Genomic DNA, 21,450 nt, shown 5'->3' on the forward strand with positions numbered 1-21,450 from the left:
CATTTCAATGACGAACATTTCACAAGGTCTGACGTATGTAAACACATCAGGTGTCTGATTCATCCACAGTAGATTTTAAAGGAATCAAACGTGCTGTTTTTTTTTCAAAAAGCAGGTGAATGTGTGCAAATGTGCTGCTTCTAACCTGCTGTATGTGTGTGTGTGCTGTATGTGTCCGTATGTTGCGAAGATGTGTACGTTTGAGGGGGGATTGAAATAGCGTAAAAGCCCACAGCCAAATTGCTGGTAACCACAGCAGCGCAGTGTCACCCCCATCTTCAAACCGCAGCCCAGAATAAAGCAGGAATGCGCTGGTGCCTCCGCGCTGCAGACCAAGACAGAGCTGTCTTATTGGAAGCAGCTTCACTCCTCGACCAAGCTGTCCAGAACTGTTCCAAAAGCGGCCCAAAGCGCCTTCAAACTGTCACGGACCAGCCCAAACGGTCCCGCAGTGTCCCAAACTGTCACAAAATGGCCTCGAAGTTTCTTCAAGCAGTCTTTAAAATTGTCAAGGACTGATCCAAACCATCCCCATCTGTGTACAAATTGGCCCATAACAGTCTCAGACATACAGTTCCCAGCTTCCCCAGACTGTATTTAGTTATATCTTAACTACATCAAAACTGCGCTGCTCTTTAAAGTGTCCTAAACTCTCCTTAACCACCTTGAAAATGTCCTTATTTCAAACTCTCCAAAGAGTGAAGCAAACAATATCTAAACCCTCTCAAGACGTCTGCTCACCTCTAATCCTCCCAAACTGCCGCTTAAATCTCCTCAAACGCCCCAAAAATATATCAACACCTTCTAAATCTGAGAAAACTCTATAACTGCACGGAAGATTCCCAAATACGTGCCACAATGTTCCCGTCTCAAAAGCATCCAAAAGCTCCCAAACAGTGTCGATGTAACTGGTAGTGAGTAAGATTAGGTCTCAAACATGTAAAGGCACCCAAGAAAATTATATTTCAAACAGAATGGAGGACGAGAGCAGCGTCACTGATCGTGGTAGTCATGGAACAAGAGGAAGTGATCGGGCTGTGAAGGTCGTTATACTCCTCATCAATTCTGTAATCATAGAAGCTGGCTGTGTCCAAGCTGAAGAGCTGACCGAGAGCTGAAGTTTAGAGACTAATTCTGTCCAAATATGAAGGAAAGCAGCAAATCTGCACATTTTAGAAGCTGGAACCTGCAAATATTTGACATTTTTGTTTGACAAATTGACGGATTTTACATCTCTGTTAGTGTACTGCTGGGAAACTGTTAGGACTGTGCAGCATTTAAATTTTTATATCATTTAAATTGTCTCTTACTTTTTCTTCTACCACTCTATGACAAGCATGACTGCATTAGCGTAAGTTTGACACATTTCTGGTTCCTCTTGGGCAGTTTAGATGGAGTCTGAAGATAATTTGGGACTCTTTAACAGCAGTTATGAACAATTTTGTGATAGTTTGGATGCAGTTACGGAAATGTTGCAGGACCGTTTTGGGGGCGGCGTAAAGAGAAAACTTAATGCCAGGATAAAAAGCAGGATTACTGCCCCCACCGGGAGTTTCAAGTCTGTGACTACACCCAACATCATCTACATCACTGAGGATACTGTCGAGCAACTTTCACACAACATACGGACGCTTTTTGCTGTACTGATGCTACGACACCTACTTCCAGTTCTACCTCAAATACATCAACTGTGACGAACACTTCTACCATTACAAGTGCTACGTCCTGTATAATCACACATTCCTTCACCATCCTGCTGCGTCTCTTGGGGTCGTGAAGTGTTTTTTAAGTGAGATGCGGTGCGCAGTATTGGGCCCAAAAACCTCAGGGTTGTCTAAAACTGATAACCCGACCAGTGTGACAAATATAGACCCGACCACGAGCAAGAGAAACACGGATACACACCGCGACTCTGACCAGGCGGTGCTACACCTACTATTTACAGAGAGAGAGACGGAGAGGCAGGAATGTGTGAGAGGTCAGCGGTAAGAGACGCTCTGTGTGAGAGTGTGTGTGTGTGTGTGTGTGTGTGTGTGTGTGTGTGTGTGTGTGTGATTTTGTTTCAGAGTAAGTTGCTCCAGAGGTGGGCTATTTCCTTACCTGATGTTGATGTAAGAGTAACACACACACACACACACTCTCACACTGACCCACACATTCCCCGTGAAATTGTAAGACAGTGTTAAAAAAAACGACTCGCCTTAGAAAAACACCTGCCCAATTAAGAGCGAGGCATATCCCATTTCAAACAACTGTGTGTGTGTGTGTGTGTGTGTGTGTGTGTGTGCGTGTGTGTGTGTGTGTGTGTGTGCGTGTGTGTGTGAAGTGAAGCCACAGGCTGTGCTCTCACCAAAGCGAACAAGATTGGCTTTAGAAAAGGCCAGGATAAATATTAGAGAGGGCTTAGGGTAATCTACACACACACACACACACACACACACACACACACACACACACACACACACACACACTTGTAGACGCAGTGGGGGAGATGGAGACACACACACATTCTCAGACACCTTAAGGTAGACATGATGGCAGACACACACATGCACACCCTGTCTCGGATACACACAACAGATACACACACACACAACACAATGCGCAATGTGTGTAGCGCATGTTCAGTGAAAGCACCGTGAAACTGGACACAATCCTCAGGGAGGAGAGGAAATTAGGAGAGAGGAGGAGGGGAGGAACGACCGATGGATAGAAGAAAGTGTGTGAAAGGGAGAAAGAGAGAGAGAGAAGGGGGAGGATGAGGAGAGAGGAGAGGAAAAAAGGGGAAATAGATGGATAGAGGGGTGAGGAGCAGATGCAGACAGGGAGGAGGAGAAGAAGAAGAGGAAGTGGAGACAGAGGAGGGGAGGAATGAGGAAGGGGGGATGAGGAGGAGACAGAGAGGTGGGACGCAGGAGAGACAAGGCGTCCAATTCATCAGCCTCAGGAGCTCCTTAAATCCAGACTGATCCATGGGATTCTAGCAGGGATTTCGTCACACACACACAATCACACCCTCACACATGCTGGCTGAAACGCACACACACACACACTTGCATACCACATGTTCGACAGTGTTATTCCACGCTTCATTTCTTCTCCTCTAAAACATTTATTAAACTACACTCCTGCTAAAATATCGCTGTAGTTTTACTTTCGAATATTCTCTTAAAGTCGTGATGAAGTTAGACATTATCTTTCATCTACACACAGCTACATGTATGTTGTGCGAATGTGCAAACAGAATCACAAGTTATCGATGTAGATGTACAAGTCATTTTGAAACCGAAATCAGTTGGCTTGATGCAGAACTCCGTGTTATTTGCATTCGAAAAAACAAATGTGCATGACCGATCATAGACCAACAGCTTCACGTACGACTTTATCATCCATCATGGTGGGAATTTAGGAAAACAGCCTCATGGTTCAGCTCACAAGATCAAACTGGCACCAGTTAAATGTTTCAAGTGGTTATTCTTTAACTTTATAACCATCTAAAAGTTGGTGATGGTCACGGTTGGGATAAAGAGCATTAACGTTCGAAGCGTTGAAGTGATTCACAAAAACCTGCAGAGGTTCCCGTCAAGTCGCCCGCTGGTGTTCAGGCTCAGAGTAGAAGAAGAATATACATATACAAGGACTGAATAGATGCTGTATGCTAAGATAAAAAATACATCATGCCGTTCTCAATACTACACAGATCTAGAAATAATAATAATTTCGGCTTCACGGTACACACAAAAGTGCTGAGGAGTTTGAAGTAGTAAAGTAAGTAGTAGTAAAGTGGTATATAGTGGTGAAGTTGCAGATTTTTAACCAACTGAACATCCCTCACCTCACCCTTCCCTTTGCCAGCCGCTAACAATACCAAAAAAGTGAAAGACCATTTTTAGAGGCTGGTGATTTTTTCCATTCTGTAAGCTGAGGTAATCAAAACACAACAACTTTAGTTTCAGATGATGCTGTACAAAAATATATATCATAAAGATAATACAGTATAGTATTATGTTTCCATTTTTCAGCTTTATAACTGGAGCTTTCTGGCAAGTTCAGACCTGTAGTCTAATAGTTAGGATGGCACCGAGCCTGGAAATTAAACTCTTCCTCTGTTAATGAAGCTGTATATTGTCCAGCAGTATGTCAAACTAAAACTGTGAAGCTTCATGCTGAAAAACAAAACGGTACTTTATCATCTGGTCTCTACCATTAAGCTGATGTTTCCCTCTGCCTGTCACTTAGGAGGCGTTGAGCCCATTGCAGAGGTGGCTGGTGACGGGGAGGAGCTGGAGCCTCCACAGGAGATGACCAAGTTCATCAAGAAGAAACAGCCATCTAAGAAAGTCAAGAAAGGTAGGAGCACAGACTCCTCCATTACTCCTAATCTTCTCTTTTTACTCTGCTGTCATCTTGTCTCCTTCCCTCCTTCGTGTCTTTATTTGGAGCTGAATGCTCTCCAGCTCTCGGATTCATCAGCTCTGCTTCACCTTGTCACTTTTCCAACCGACCCGTGTCAAAATACATCACTCCAGCAGTACATCCGCAGCATTGCTCCCAGCTTGCCACTAAATCCTGACCAGAGCCCTGACACTGATATCTGTTCACTGTCTGTCACACTGTTGTAATCCACCTCTATTTTCCCTCGCGGCACAGCGCTCTGTCTGTTATTTGTACATACCGCTTTGACTGCCGTTGGCTCGCGCTCTGCAGAATCAGCATGGTTTGGATTGTAGTCGGTGCCAGAAGATGAAATCAAACAATACATTTGGATGCAGATGCAACGTGGATGCTCGCAGTGAATCTTGAGCTCTGTTGAATTGGTTTTTCCACATCTATCCTGCCCGGTTTGTGTTGCTGTGACATTTACTTTATGCTGGATCTGTAAGATCACATGATAATAAGATCCATCAATGAAATCCATCTTGCTGTGTACTTACGACCGAAAGCGGTGGTTGGACCTGCTGTTGATCTGACCGGTTGAATTTTGCTTTGGTAAACAGATGGTTCGTCCAATCACATGCCAACTATTAAAACCTACCTTGGGAATTTATAAAGTTGCACCATCGAGGAACTTTGCTTTGTACCTTGTAGCTTCTCGTGACCAGGACTGATGTCACTGGCCAGTCTGTCAACAGTGTCTCTATTCTCCAACATTTAGTCTTGTTGCATCGGGTTTAATCGAGTTTGCATCTTGTCACTTGTTTGTTATTTTTATGAATAGACTCTAAAGGTGTTCGGTGACCTCAGGATTTCTGTTTTGTTGATGATGATGTCCGGATGGCTTCATCATTGAGTCATGACTTCCACCTCCAATGAGGCCGTTGTATTCTGACAGAAACCTGGTAGATTGCCGCCTTTGTTTTGGGAGTGAATCACCCGTCAGACAGACACGGCATGGTCGCGTCTTTTCAACATCATGTTGTGTTGAAGAAGACTTGAAACTAGCGACTGAGACCATAAACTCATCAGGAAACTGTTAACTGAGTTAATAAATCAAATGAAAAGCGGGAACATTTTCTCATAAGCTACAGTCTGACTTCTTTTCACGGCCGGTGGAGTTTCCCCCTGCTGGACTTTAGAATGACTGCAGGTTTGAGGGCACTTCGTCAGACCCGGAGGCTCCGTCCATAATTTATACCGTCTATGGTATATCCACGACTCCTCTGCAATAAAGCTGATGTGGTTTGGGCGTCTGGTCAAGATGCCTTCTGGGCACTTTCCTGTTGAGGTATGCTGGGTGTGCCCAACTGGGAGGATCCTTATTGGCAATCCCAGAAAACCCTGGAATGATTACATAGATTACCCCCAGGAGGCTGAAGAATGTGTCTCTGGGCTGCCCACTGTACTGAAACCAGATAAGGGAGGGATGGACCTTCACTTACAGTTGTGTTTGTATGTATATATTCTTCCCGTATCTTCCGTTGTTACCTCTTTATTCCCATGTACATAAAGTTCTTTGGATGGTTCTTTCACTACACATGTTGATGAAATTGTAAACAAATCCCTAATGCTCTTTAAGACATCCGTCACTGTTGTTCACTCCTCTGTGTTTGATCCAAAGTGAAGACCATCTTTTTTTATTATCGCAGTGTTTCTGCTGTAGACGGTCTTCCGGCGTTGTGAGAGGGGGAGCTGGGATTGCGTCCGGCGCTGCTGGCCGACCGTTGCCAGGTCTACGCTCACAGTTTTTCTCTGTTTGGGGAGTTGGACACACTCTCATCCTCTTCTCGGTGTCTGCTGTCTCTCCATCTCACTCGCTCTTCCCTTTTTGTTTTCATCCATCTGGTTCTGCTCCCTCTGACTGTCTGTTTGATAGCAGCGTGGCAGATCAGAAGAGGAGCTGTCTGGTCGTTGAGCAGAACTGTCTTGAGTTTATTTTCCTAATCAACCCAATCAAGTCCGCTGACACCTCGATACCTCTCTCTTCCTTCCATCCTGCCACATGTTGTTTCTGTTATCGCATTTAATTTCAAATCTGATTACAACTGAGATACGATAACACACACACACGTTACAACAATATCCTCGTTGACCGACACACATGTTCAACAACTACATGTTGTTCCCTGGCTTCCGGCCCTGTCGATATCACACACACACACACACACACACGCACGCACGCACACACACACACACACACACACACACACACACACACACACACACCAGTCTCTTGCCAGAAGGGGCTTCTGGTTTGCATTGAGGACAAATCCGTGTTTTATGACAGTTTGTCTTTCGTAAACTGGGGCGGATAGATTCGCTTTGATGGGATCTGCTGTGTGTGTGTGTGTGTGTGTGTGTGTGTGTGTGTGTGTGTGTGTGTGTGTGTGTGTGTGTGTGTGTGTATACTTGGGCAAGTGTGGTTAATCCACTCAGGCGTCGCCACTAATGAGAAGGGGAGGTGTGTGAGACATACAGAGGGCGACACAGGGATCATTAGATGTGCACACATATACCTTCACACACATGTGAGTACACACACATACTGCCAGTGAGTGTGTCAGATGTATCACTGTGTATTTTCTGAGCTTAGACGCGCACACACACACACACACCCACACACACACCCACACACACGCACACACACATTAAGCGTTTGTAACTGTAAGTCTTGATCTCGATCGCTGCTGACAAATCAGAGTGCAACAGATTAAATTAATCTATCCTAGTAAATTACTTTATTAGTTGTATTTAATTAATTGGATCATTTTTTTAGCATTCATTATCTAAAGTAAGGGCCAATGCAGTTTAGCAGATCACACATCATTTAAAAAAGCAAAAAAACAAAAGGGACTCATGTTAACAGTGACAGGAAACAGAGAAAAATCCAGCACATCCTCACGTTCTCAGAGCTGTGAGAACCAGGAAACATTCTGGATTTGTTCTTGATAAATGACTTAAGCAAATAATTAGTTACATTTCCTGTAAATCCTGTTCACGCTTGTCGTGAGCAGGAACTTTGCTCCTTCAGTCAAAGCAGCTTTGTTTAGGGCGTTCCACTCCTTCCACCCTCCGCTGTCACCAAAAGGATTTTTCTTCCATGTTTTTTAGTGGATGAAAATCATCCTCTTCCTGTTTAATACCACACAGCGATCCAGCAGATGTTCCTCCGGAGTCCAGAAGTGATCTCTCTGTATCATTAACCCACAGTACCGCTGAATCGCAGCGCATTGTAAAGTTCATTAGTGTGTTTTAATGATCCGTGATATGTAATGATCGAACCATATTCTCTCCTAATCATTTCCATGTAGTTTCTGTGGGCCACCATGACTGAATGAATGGAACTGATTGCAGAATATTGAATATTTAAAGGATATTGACAAAGAAACAGTTTCTCAATGTGGATCGTCCCATTGTGGCCAATACCTGATCCACTTAATCAGATCAGTTTCAGTAATCAATCAAACTGTGAGACATCAGTTTCATCTCAGTCGTTAACATAACAAGTTAACACCCAACATAACTGTTAATTAATATTTATCAGAGATTTATGTGTCCATTAATTGATGCTGAACTGAATATCAACATGTAGATTTGATAGTGTTTCACGTCTGCGTCTCAGTCTCTCAGGACCTCATGCTTCACTCCTACCTTTCAGTTCCACCCTCCATAAAAAGCAAAAGGAAAATGATCCCTAATTAGTATTGTTTGTCATGGAAACCTCCAGAGCAAGTCTGTGGTTTGCACTTAAAACGAGAGGAGGAAGGAGGGACGGAGGGAGCAGGGGAAGTTATTTGGTGCTGAGGGAAGGGGCGGGGGGGATAACATCATGTCCAGACTTGTCTCGTATCCACTGACACACAGAGAAAACAAGAAAAAAGACGTAAAGCCTTCACAAATAATAATACGATTAAGTCACCCTGCAGTGAGATTCTCCGTTTTCTTCAGTTTACTGTAGATTACACTACAGTTTGCAAGGAGCAGCTCACTTTTACAGTACATTCACATTTTATAGGTCTTTGAGTAACAGGGCTTCTGCAGGGTCTTAAAAAGTCTAAAATTTGACAATCTCAAGTTTAGGAAATTGAATACGTCCATATTTTGCACATAGGTCTTAAATTACATTTAGTTAGTGAGATTCACAGTTAGTTCCATGTGTTGTTCTTCTTTCTGAAGTAACCAGGAACGCAAGTGGCATTTTGTCAACAGCCTGGTCGGAATTTATCACTGCACACTTCGCCAGTTCTGGAAAGTGTTGGCTTGAACGACCAGAATTCAGTTGATAAAAGCTGTAAAATGAATCTGGAGCGCAGTGTGCGCTCTGCAAGAGGACCCTCAACTTGGACACATTTGGTGTAAAAGTTCTGGTGTCACACACAATCAGAAAAACACCAGTTAGCTTCTAAAAGTCTCCAGTGAAGTCACATTTTCACACGCTTTTGTCGCCAGTTCCCAGTTCAAGTTCATCCAGTTCTGCTCGACCCAAACTCTGCACCGCCTCTGTCGTCTCGCAGTTGAGCGACATTCAAACCATCTTTGGCTCAACAACGCTGAAAACGGAGGTGTTTTGGATTTTGAACACTGCTGCTAAACATTTTGGCAACAGATTTGGATGTAAAAAGTTGGTTAATTCTGGGACTGCACCTTTACTTACGTTTTCGTACTTCGTGTAGGTCTTAAATTTAGTTCAAAATGGTCTTAAAAAGTCTTAAATTTGACTTGTTCAAACCTGCAGAAACCCTCAGTAATCACAGTTTCTGTGGTTCAGTTCCTTAGCAGCTTGTATAAGCAAGGATGCAGACCAGAAACATCAGCACCAGAACCTTACAGATCCATCTTGACAATATCTCTCGATACTATTGATGGCAATATAATTTTGTTTGGATCAGCCCAAAACAGAAGTTCCTGTTTGGTTACTTTATCCATAAACGATTTAACATTTCATGCTCTGGAAAATGTATTTCTTTGTTTGTTTTTTTTGCTATGCCAGTGCATTAGCAGTGGTTCTGTCCACAGTTTGAATCGGGCCCCAGACGTACAGTTACAGAGTGTTTCTGTCTAGATGGTGGCATGATGCCAATAAAACAAAAAAAAAAAAAAGCCTTTGGGTGATCGTGGGCAGCTCACAACTCCCGTAAAAACCAGAGAACAAATCAGTTCAAAGCTTTGAGTTTTCAGACAAAGTCACACACGCATACACCTTCCGCCTACCTGTCTGTGACTTTAAAGTAATTAGGCGCCACGCCAAACCCCCGCACCACACACACACACACACACACACACACACACACAGATACTGTACATGCAGACCTTTCTGTTGGTGCGTGGCAGCCAGAAAGTGCATTTAGTCGACTTGAAAGGCATCAAAAGGCATCTGAGAGAGAGAGAGAGAGAGAGAGGTGAGCGGAGCACACTCTCTCTCCTCGGCTTGAACAGGAGGATGAAAGAGAGATGAAAGGGAGAGTGTCTTCCTTCTCCTCTTTCCTGGCGCTGCATCCCTTTTTTTGTTGTTCTGCTCCACCTCTGCAGCCCACCTGGGATCAGAGACACCATCCAGAACACACACACACACACACACACACACACACACACACACACACACACACACACACACACACAACACAGACCTTGCAGTGTCTTGTATTTATACACACAAAGATACAGCACACACTCTATTTTCTATCTCACTGCTGAGCTAACGTTTGAACTTTAACCTAACACCGGGTCACTCGCTCATCAGATCCAGGGTCAGCTGCTGGTCAGTGGTCTCGTTATGTCCACTGCATCTTTAAGTGGTCGCTAACATCGACCCAGGTCCTCTGTTGTCCAGCGGCATCTCGTGCATGTTAGCATCAGCCAGTCATTAGCATCGTCTGCTGCGTATCAGCATCACTCAGCCGGTCAGTCGGTGTTGCATCTTGCACATATTAGCAGTTACCATTAGCCATCAGCCTTCCGCCATTAGTCATGTCCTTTGTGTATTAGCCCGAGCTTCAGCTTTATCCATTAGGTGGTGAATCCAAATGAAAGCTGCATTATTGACTTAAATCTATGATCATCTCCGAAAAAAAAGGGTAAGAGAATCACGTGAGAGAGGGTGATGAACCTGCAACACTGCAGCCTTAAAGCCTGACAGTAAATCAGACTGTGATCCAAGTCGTCAGTCAACAGGAAACTCATCTGGAACTGTTTTTGAGGAAAATGCAAATCGTTATCAGCTCCCAGCCTCTCAAATGTGACAATACAGATGCTTCTCTTGGTTACACATCAGAATCAGTTGAATATCTCTGGGAATTGGACTGCTGGTCAAAGGAAACGAACACTTTTAAAATACGTCCACTTGGACTTTTAATCTATAATGAATAGAAAGAAGAATCATACTTGAATAAACAGTTTCAGAGGCCCAAAATGACAAGAATGACCTTTTAAGGGAAACGCTATCTTGATAATTGTTATATTTTGGCAATCAAAAAGTCAAACCATGAGGTGATGCATATCAGCAGGAATAAGATCCCCACAGGCAGCTCCGAGTGTATCGGTGTCTGTTTCAGGAAGTTATTTTAATTAATTTCATGTCAGTTTCAGGTCTTACAGCCACACTCTGATTTATAGAACAAGTACAGTCACATCCTTCTTTTAATGTGGATAAAATGACGTACAGACAAAATCTGCCACTCCATCCCTTTTTCCCTGCCTCTCAGGGGAGTTGTGTTATCAGGAGCAGAGTGACGGCTCGCAGGTAATGAGACTCAGAGAGAGTCGGCGCTCAGAGGCCGGAGGAGACTTGTACTAACACGGCTGAATTACACAGTCCTGCTGTGTCGGTCTGTCTGTCAGATTACAGAAACACAGCGAACAGAGCTATCAGCTTACTGTCACATACTGCGGCTGCTATTCACATCCAGCTTCTGCTCACACACACACACACACACACACACACACACACACACGCACACACACACACACACTCAGCGGGCAGGGTTCCTCTTCCTGGGCAGGATCCTCCCGGGCCATGGCCAGAATTTCTGACCCATAGATCTCCTGCTATGGATGGGTGTGTGTACGTGTTGATGTCTGTGACAGATAGAGCTCTTCATTCCCAGCTCGCCCCCCACGAATAAAAACACAGACAGAAAATGACCCCTTGTTCAGCCATCGCCACACACACACACACACACACACACACAAGTGTCCTTGCAGATGGAAAGTAAAATATGTTGCTCCTGAAACTGCGCTTGAATGTTCTTGAAGTGTGTGTGTTTCTGTGTGTGTGTGATGTTTAATAGTGTTTATAGTGTGTAAAAGTAGGTGTGGTCATTACAGGAGATGCTGACATAAGCCTGCAGGCTGTTGGAAGAGTCTGTGTGTGTGTGTGTGTGTGTGTGTGTGTGTGTGTGTGTGTGTGTGTAATATATCTCCTTTCAAGTGCAAAAGTTGAATGAAGTCAGTGTTTCTTCATCTGTGCTGAAGGAAAACTGTACCTCTGAAAAAACAATAGCAGAGTTTTGCTGGTTAAATGATTTCATCCACATCATTTTGAATATAACCAACATGTTTTCACTCCATATGTGTCAGAAACAGCAGCTTTGCTCTCAGATCCTCTACTGACCCCTCTAGTGTCAGTTTTGCACTTCCAGTTACGGGTGATCTACACCAGGAAGGATAAGTTTAAACAGATTACTTTAAAAATCCTTCTGGTCTCTTCTTGTAGTCCACAGTGACAGCGGGGGACGATGTCTTCAGGATCTTTGGGGACGTACAGGACGATCACTTACAGTAACTTGATATTAAGGGATATTTTCCGACGGAATGATGATGCAGGAGTGCTTATAATGTTGTTTTTTAAATGTCGCTGACCTCTCTGAGTAACTTTTTAGATGGTCTACGGTAATAACTCAGTCTTGGATATTCATTCAACTTATTAAACTCTTATATAATGTGTATTTAAAACATCATTCTTCAGCACCTGAGACATGCTGCCAGATGATCTTTGGCACTGATGAGTCTCTGATGTTTCCTTCATAATGACAGGCAGGATGATTTACGTTGATTCAGCCAAAATGATTAATAAGAAGACGTCAACTCTTGTTACTGATAACTGGATTCTCTTTACGCCTGTCATCTTCGAAGAATTTCGAAAAAAAACATATCCTTGTGGGGTTTTCTCTCTGCGTTATACAGCAGGAACATCATCATTTCATCACACATCCTGATTTCAGTCGTGCTCCGTCTGTTGTTCTACTGATTGTTCTCAGTGTGGACGGGCCGTCAGACTGTCAAAATAAATCTGTCTGACACATTATGAGTTTTAGACTCTTACTGTCTGTGATGCAATGTATGCTTGTCATGTTACTTAAGTAGGTTAAAGTCAACTTTATAATAATATAACTTGATTTTATATTATTTGTCATAATCGTATCTGCAGCTGAGTGCACATTTTTACATGCATCATTTGCAGTTGCGACTGCTGGTTTAACAAGTCGACATGTGCATCAGCACTTACAGGAAACCTTTCATCTCTCAATTCAGCAGGGGAGGTTGGTTTTTGGTAATTGGAAAAAAAGAAAGCTCCAATTCTATGTTTTTAAACTTAGTTGCATGTTAGAGCGCCGCAAGAGTTTATATTTTTGCCTCATCAGGGGGTTACATGGCATTTTAATTGGTGTGGTGTGTTCACCAAATTACAGCTGGTTTCCAAGCGCGTGTCCCCCGAGTCAAACATGTCAGACGTGTGCGCTCAAAATAAAACAGCTCGCTTTTTCTTCCTCCAGCTCGTCACGTGTACGCTCCTCGAGTCCAACCGGGTGTCGAGCTCAGCACATCCAAATGTTTTGTCAGCCGCCATAAATCCGACCGGACGTCATTGTGAGTTCCCTGAAATCCAACAGTTTGTCAAGTTTGCCCGCTCACCAAATCCAACTCGTCAGCGCCTGCACGTTCTTTAAACCCATTTCTTGGTCACATGTGTCAGAGAAGCAAAAATAATCAGCCGGTGGCAAATCTGTCATGCATTCTTTTCAGGTTGTAGCTCAACTGAGAGGAATTCTTGGACAAGAAATGAGTCCGTGTCTTTTAAAACCGAATGTTGTGATGGTGATGATGACAATCTTAAAGCCTTTCTTGTGCTTTCAGAAATGTAGTTTTGTTGGAGAAATACAACTTTTTATAGAGATATTTAATCTAAATTACCTTAAAAATAATCTAAAAGTAGAATGTAAACCCCCTCAGATTGAAACAATAGTGAGAACATGATGTCAGTGTTGTTAATCCAGCGACAACAGACTTGATTTGAGTCTCAAACAGAAGGTCATCCCGCCATCGCTCCGACCTGCTGACTGCCTTTAATCTGGCTTCTAGCTTGTCAACAACATTTTTAGGTGGCAACACTCACTCTTGCGCTGTAACTCCAAATCCGCGTGCGTGCCAACAAAAGCCCCACCGCATGGCTATCACGCCATCTCCGGAGCTATTTGTTGGCCCCGGCTGTGTTGACGGAGCGCTGATGAGATGCTTGGCTGTTTAATGCGTGTGTAATGTTCCGCTAATGTCTCTGCTACGGCATTATCTGATCAGCTATTCTTGGCCGGACGCTAATGCTCGTGGTGATTACAGATAGCGATGAGGACAGCGTTCCAAATATTGTTGCCTGGTTTGGTACCAGGGTGGAGTGATGCTGATGGACTTGTTGCACCCAGGAACGGAAAGTAGAACAGCCGTTAGGTCCTGACAACCGGCTCTGATGGACTTACTGCTGCCCGACCCTCAAAACCACTGAAGAACGCCATTGGACAGTATGGATGTCTTGGCATCTTCATTTAAAGATTTAATTTCATCTTTTTCGACTGTACTTTAAGTCCAACAAGGCGATGTTTAAACTAGAATAACAGCAGGTACTTTGGGAAAAATATTTCAGCTGTTTATTAGGCCAGCATGACGTAAAAAAAGGGAGTTTCATCGAAGCAATCCAATTAATCAGAGGCGTGTTGATAAGTTCTGTAAATTATGGCTGAGCGAGACACAGAGGGAGGGAGAGAAAAGGAAGGAGATTTAGGGAAGAGAAGGAGGAGGGGGTTAGAGACAGAGCAGGGAGAGGCAGGAACTGCTCTCGCTACGATAACCATCAACAAACCCGACAGTCTTTTCAGAGGTGGAAACCCAGATGTGTGTGTGTGTGTGTGTGTGTCCTCAGGTCATGTAACATGTGGTAAGTAGGCAGTGTTTTTGCGGTAGTGTCCATTCAGACTCGGGCTCCTGAGGGAACCTTCCAGGAGGAATGAGCGCTCTTCCTCTGGGAGGCCCGTGTAGGAAGTGCAGCTTCCAGCAGGAGGAACCGGGCCTTCACGCCCCCTGCTGCTTTTCACATTAAGGCCACGGCAGCTATGTTACGGGATATAACCGTTAATCTAATGTGTTTTATGGTAGCTACCAGTTCTGTTCATACATTTCATGGGTCGGTTCAGCTATACAACAGTTTGGACCCCATAACTTTGTGCACTTGATGTTTTAATATCCTGTGAAATGAGTTGGATGGTTGACTGTCAGAATAACATAGTGGAGCAGCGTGCACTCTTAAATCCTAATAAAAGAAGTGTGAGTGTGTCGCACCCAAACACAAACATGATGATACTGACTCTCATGAAGTAGTTTGACAATTCAAGCCCACCAATATTAGCATTAATCTAATACACACACACCATAAAAGCTAACGGTTTGGCTAACGTATCCCAACAGAACAGTTTTGAGACCCACAGATTCACTTCTTGTGGCTGCTAGCGGTTTATGCTAATGTGTTCCATCATTACAGTACTCGGAGTTCGGGCTCATGCATTCCACCTTCATGATGGTTAGCGGTCGGGCTAATGTGTTCCAACATCAAGGTTCGCTAGCGGTTCACTTAACCCGCTTTAAAACGGTTTTCAAAACATTTAAACTGGTGTTGCTGGACTTCATTTGACTTTCCGTGGACTGGAAGCGACCACAGAACAGGACGGGCTGATTAGTAAAATAAGCTAAATTTACCACTCTGTCAGTAAAATAAATATTCTGCGTTCTTCACAGAAGGTTTTTCTTAATCTTGAGTGACTGGGAACCAACACATGCTTCTTCTAACAGCTTCTCACTTCAGTAGTTGTTTCTTTTGTTCTTGTTTCTTGCTTAAACGTCCTTGTAAAGTTGAATACAGTTACAGTTATGATTATAACTTTTTCAAAATCTAACATGTGTTCAGTGAGTTCATAACAAATAAATTGGTGCAAAACAAAAATCTGTTGCATGTTGACTCTATGCAGACTTGCGTCATTTTACAGAATCATTTCATGTCATCGGTCAAATCAATTTAATCTACTGAGTCTGTTTTCTGGCCCAGTGTTTGAAAAACTAATGTAATTACAAGCAAAAGAAAAAGTGAAAAAGTTCAAGCTGTTCAAGAACAAAACAACGACTCTCACAAACTAAACGCTCTCATCGCAGACTGTAAAGTCTCTGCTCTCTTCGTACAGATGAGGGGCGATCAGGGGCTCGGTAATAAAAGCCCCCCTTTGTTGCCCCTTGAATCCCCTCACCCTCCACCCTTTCCCCCATGTTTTTAACAAGGGACCTTTAATTTGGCGAGAAGGAAGCAATGAATTGTAGAGTATACTTTTCCACCGGCGGCCTGGGAAGTGTAGGTCTCTCTTTGCCCCTCGTCTCCTTGTCTCATGCAAAATCCAATAACTAACACATGTGGGACCGGAGCTGCTGCCGCACGCCTCCTCATCACTCGTCTTCAGTGTTTCCCCGGCTCATTTTCTCTCTCTTGCTTCCATGTTTGCTCACTTGGAAATAAAAAAAAAAATGTAGGAATCAGAAGCGGTATGCAGAAATAAACCCACTGCACACCGCGGCCTCAGCACCAAACAGCAGACGGACAAAGTTAGAGAACAAACCAGAGCTTGAAGGAGAATATCAGACTTGCAAAACATTTAGTTTTGCCAAAAAGATGAAAGAAAGCAGCTTCAAGTGTCGAGTTAATTTTCTTTCTTTTGCTCCTTGTGTTTATTACTGTACTTTGCACTTAACAAGCCGGTGAGTGAGCAGTACATGTTTCACCTGTCTGTAAGCTCCCCAGGCCTTAACCTGGATTATCTTGACTTTACGCACCCTGCTATTAACTTTTTATACGTTCTTAAGTTTTGCACATCATCACGTGTGATCGCACCTCCCTCCTGCAGCAGCTCTCTGGTTCTCTCCAGCTCAGAGTGTTCGCTTTGATCGACTTTGTCAGCTGCTGAACGAGAGTCTGCCACTCGTACTTCGGCTCAGGCTGCAGACAGGAACGAACGCTGCAGAATTGTTTCAGCACCAACAGAAGAAGGATTTGTGGTTTATTTCTGCTTGCAGATCGAGTCGTTCAGAACAGTTTCTGTGCAGATCAAGCATCACCACCGCTTACGGTCCTGTTCACACACAGTGCAAGTAAAACACGAGCCTGCATCTTCTGTCATCGGACTGAGAAATTCAGGTCAAACTGTGCAGACGCACCAGCAGCTGGTTTTGCAAGATCACAAGATCTCATGAATCCGTCTCGCCAGGGTTGACTTGCAACAGTGGCTGTACACAGTTTAATGGCGGCTCCTGAAGAGTTTGGTTTAGTCTGATTTACCAGCCGGCTCTCTGGTGGTCACGCTCTCCTTCTACTGATCCGATCATGTGCATGTGTTTGTATTCATTAAAAGCGGTTTCCCTCTCCCCAAACGGTTTCTGGCAGCTCCTTCCCAGATAGTCCTGTGCTTGTACTGTTACAGTCACAACACATCACAACAGCGGTGATAAATATCAGATCTGTTTTATTCTCCTTCCTTCACAATGATGTCCTGCGTCTGTATTATCTGGATCATGGTGTAGCTTTTGTCGGTGTGTGTGTGTGTGTGTGTGTGTGTGTGTGTCTGTGTGAGAGAGAGAGTTTATCAGAGGAGACGTGTCAATTAGCTGGGGGGTACAGAAGGCAGAGCCAGAGGTCAGAGGTCAGGGCGAGGGGATTCGTCAGCTGTCACTAACTATAAAAACTTACTGTGTTGCTGCGCACGTGTGTGTGTGTGTGTGTGTGTGTGTGTGTGTGTGTGTGTGTGTGTGTGTGTGTGTGTGTGTGTGTGTGTGCCACGAGGGCCTCGTTGTGGGTCAGTAGCTACTGAGCCGAGACTGAGAACACATGCTTACACACACACACACACACACTCAGACACACACACACACACACACACACACACACACACACACACAGTCCCAGCTCACTGTGTGTGGTGGCACCTTCTCCTGCTGAAAGACTAACAACACAGAATCAATAATAAACGTATTAAAAGTCAATCATATTTGAAGATGTAATAAATACGCCTCTGCCCTATTTTTCTTGTTTTTTGGGAACTAAATTTGTGTTTTTCTCAAAAGAAAATTGAGTCAAGACTAAGTTCAGTTTTTTGAGTTTAATTTCTTCATTTTTAACAGACTTCAACCACCTGAACATCTGCTAACGTACATCATCAGACAGTAAAATGTGTCCACAATCCTTCAAAAAACAGTAAAACCCAGCTGGCTTGTCTGTTGATGTGGTCGACCCCGACTGTCTCATATAAACAAGTCAAGTAAAGACGACTTTAAACCTCTCGGATGTTCGATATCCAGTTTTCTCCCTCTGGTCTCGTGTTAATAGTTTTGACCTCTCAGTGACTCTTTCAGTAATAATAATAGGAGGTTAATTCTTGAAATCTGGGAATGTAACAATACACTGAGACACCATAATTTAGATTTTTAAATAACAAGTCATCTGGTAAGATCTAAACGTTCACCACAGGTTACAGTCTGCTTTAACTTTAACTCTTCCTGCATCGTTCATTTCAAAGTAGCTGCTTACCAACAACAACAAGTCGTATAGAGTGATTTTAATCATTACTCACCACAATCAGTACAAATGATGTCCAGAACTACAGAAGTAAGTTCCACACACTAATAAACTAATTACCCTTTAGGAAAGCTTACTTTAAACATTTATATCTGAGCAGAGGAAAAGTTAAATCCCTTCAAATGAGCCTGAGGTAATGATTTCAGTTTTCCTCAAGTTCACATATAGACTTTCTAGAGGTCTGGAAATTACCTGCTCCTCCGAGAGCTTAAGTGTTTTCTCTAGCAGAGCGAGAAGTGATCAGTGTCAGCGGAGAGAGTCAGCTCGGTGCTCTCGCTGTTGGCAGCGGCTCAAAACAAAGTACAGGTTTTAAAACCGCAGACAGAAGCATTATGGGTACATCATGCCTCCTTTTCCTCTCCATCCTCTCTCGCTCTCTTTCCTTCTCACGCCCTCCTTCCATCTTCATCTCTTCCTCGTTTCTCCCTGCAGTCTTCTGTGTGTGTGTGTGTGTGTTCAGTAATAAGATCAGTGTGTGTGTGTGTGTGTGTGTGTGCGTGTGCGTGTGCGTGTGTGTGTGTGTGTGTGTGATCACAGAGGACATGATTAGTTTCCTTCATTAAGCTAAAGGCCGGGCGCTGCTCCATTGCAAATATTGGGCCATGGAAATGAGAGACATTTACACACATGTACACACACACACACACACACACACACACACACACACACACACACACACACACACTTTGAGAAGGCACACCTCTAACACTCATCTAAAATGCGCTCACAGTTCTGGACAGGACATTCCTCATTTATTCAGCAAATGGTCACACACACACACACATTTCATGCAGTCATATCCACACACACATTCTGACCACATTTTGACACTCTTCCTCACACGCAGCGCAAACACACACACACACACACACACACACACACACACACACACACATTCTGGTCTTGTCCAGTCTGTCCAGCTCCACCACACACACACTCAAACACATCCCCATGGAAAGCGCGCACACACACACACCTGTGCCAAAGCAAATGGGCGCTGGTTGTGGCTCGGCGGTGTGTTCTCTCGTGGCTTTAATTAATTCCTGATTAATGAGACGCGATCAGTTCCAGACCGAGCCGGGTCCAACAGCCACTGTGTGACGGTTCAGTCCACGAGCACAGCCAGACAGCTTCACCGCTGCACCAGCCAAACACGAGGACAGGTACATTACCTGCTCTCACCGCCACCTCTGCTCCTCACATGGAGGCTAATGCTGCTACAGTTGCTACCTGCGCTGATGCTAATATTCAAGCTAATGCTGGTTCTGCTGCTCTCGCTACTACTTACAGTGGTAGCTTGTTGTTGACTGGTAGGCATCTTAAAAAAACAGATATCAGCACAGACTGGTTCATAGTTCTGGTCAACAGTTAATCAAAATCAATACATGTAATTAATTAATCAGTTTCAATTTGAAGACTGAATTATTGTCGGGACACGTACGTGTGATAGGTGTCTCTCGACAGTGTGATTGTTAGCACCACCACCGCTTGTCGTTGACGTTCTCTACCACAACCAACAGCTTTACACACACACACACACACACACACACACACACACACACACGTGTCTCAGTGGAGATGCATGTTAGAAACCATATATTCTTTTTTTAACACACACTGATGCGTGCTGGTCAGAACAGGAATGTGCAAATACAAGCCTCTGCTCCTGCGCTTATACATGAATATGTAAAAAACACCCCCACAAAGACAGACACACACACACACACAAAATGTGTGTAGCTGTAGATTCACTTTCCATCGATGGACACACACTCTTCTCCCCCCCTTCACCCTCACACAGACGCACACATGTGGTGTGTTGCTATGTGCTGAGCTGGTGCTGCGCTGGCTAGTAGAGGAGGAAGAGGGTTTAACGCAGACAAAGACCGCCAGGCTCCGCCCACAGGAAGAGACTGCAGACGTGGACGCCAAACCTGACCTCTCCACCACGTGTGTGTGTACGTGTGTGTGTGTGTGTTTGACCAGCATACGGACACTGTCAAGCTAATACGTGTGCATGAGATCATTTCAAGACTCCTAACAAACAACTGTGTCCTGCACACACACACACACACACACACACACACACACACACACACACTGAGCTCTATGCTGCTGCTGGTTGTATAGTGAGGTTTAGAGTTGGAAGGGAAACTCCCTTAGATAGAGGCCCTGATACACACACACACACACACACACACACACACACACACACACACACACACACACACACACACACACACACACAGACACAGCTATTTTTCCATCATTTGCGGTGCAGGGAGCTATGTGACGATGTTTATGGCACTGTATGTCTGTCTGGAAAGATGTAAGGCTGCAGTGTGTGTGTGTGTGTGTGTGTGTGTGCGTGTGTGTGTGTGTGTCGTGGAGCGAACAGTTTTCTTGGAAGCCCTGAGCTCTGACATTTGTGTATGCGTCTGTGTTTGTGTGCTTGCGGTGTGTGTGTGTGTTCGTCTGCTGGGTTTACCCGTTAGTCTGTTTATCGCCGTGTGTTTCGGAGAAAGTGTTTACGCAGCCCGACTGTTCTTCACTTCTGAAAGCATGTTCTCACATGTAGCGGGTTGGAAGGGTTCTGCCGCTCTGTGTTCAGGAAACATCTCTTCATATCAGTGTATGGCTTCCTGGTTCTATTGGATCCCTGTTCTCTGGTGATCCCTTGACTTTTTCCTTATGTGGATGACACTTTTACTTCAGTGCCGTCATCAGGTCGTAACTTTAGTTTGTACAGCTCTTTGGTTACTGACTCAAGTAAACACGGTGAACATTATGCCTGCTGACCGTCAGCTTGATAGTATTGTTGTTGTACAGCCTCCTGGAGCTGCTAGCATGGCGATAGGATTTTAATCTTGTTTTATTACAAAGTGCTGATTTTTATAGTAACTCCTAGCAGTGGTTGCTGCAGCGCTCCACACTTCCCACATCCATGTTTCAGTCTGTCAGAGGTGTCAGTGTTATTGCCCTGGTGATTAAGACATACCTACTGCTGATTTATTTTGCAACTAGAAAAACCTCTATAAACACACAACAAAACAGTAGTTTACTGCCTTTTTTGTTTGTCT

At 44.1% G+C, this 21,450-nt stretch overlaps 1 protein-coding gene across 9 annotated transcripts in view; it reads left to right on the plus strand.

Moving 5' to 3' along the window:
- bbs9 (Bardet-Biedl syndrome 9) overlaps positions 1–21,450 on the plus strand; it is a 170,361-nt gene that overhangs the window by 96,447 nt on the left and 52,464 nt on the right. For 6 of the 9 annotated variants that reach the window (XM_037074039.1, XM_037074040.1, XM_037074038.1 and 3 more), the window contains exon 21: positions 4,240–4,350. In XM_037074039.1, coding sequence (XP_036929934.1) covers positions 4,240–4,350 — 111 coding nt within the window. Of the gene's footprint in view, positions 1–4,239; positions 4,351–5,546; positions 5,687–6,086; positions 6,116–16,815; positions 17,028–21,450 lie in introns of those variants that run through there. The other 3 variants (XM_037074041.1, XM_037074045.1, XM_037074043.1) reach the window with 3 other exon arrangements.

This window comes from Acanthopagrus latus, chromosome 17, assembly GCF_904848185.1.
Source record: "Acanthopagrus latus isolate v.2019 chromosome 17, fAcaLat1.1, whole genome shotgun sequence".
Classification (NCBI taxonomy): domain Eukaryota; kingdom Metazoa; phylum Chordata; class Actinopteri; order Spariformes; family Sparidae; genus Acanthopagrus; species Acanthopagrus latus.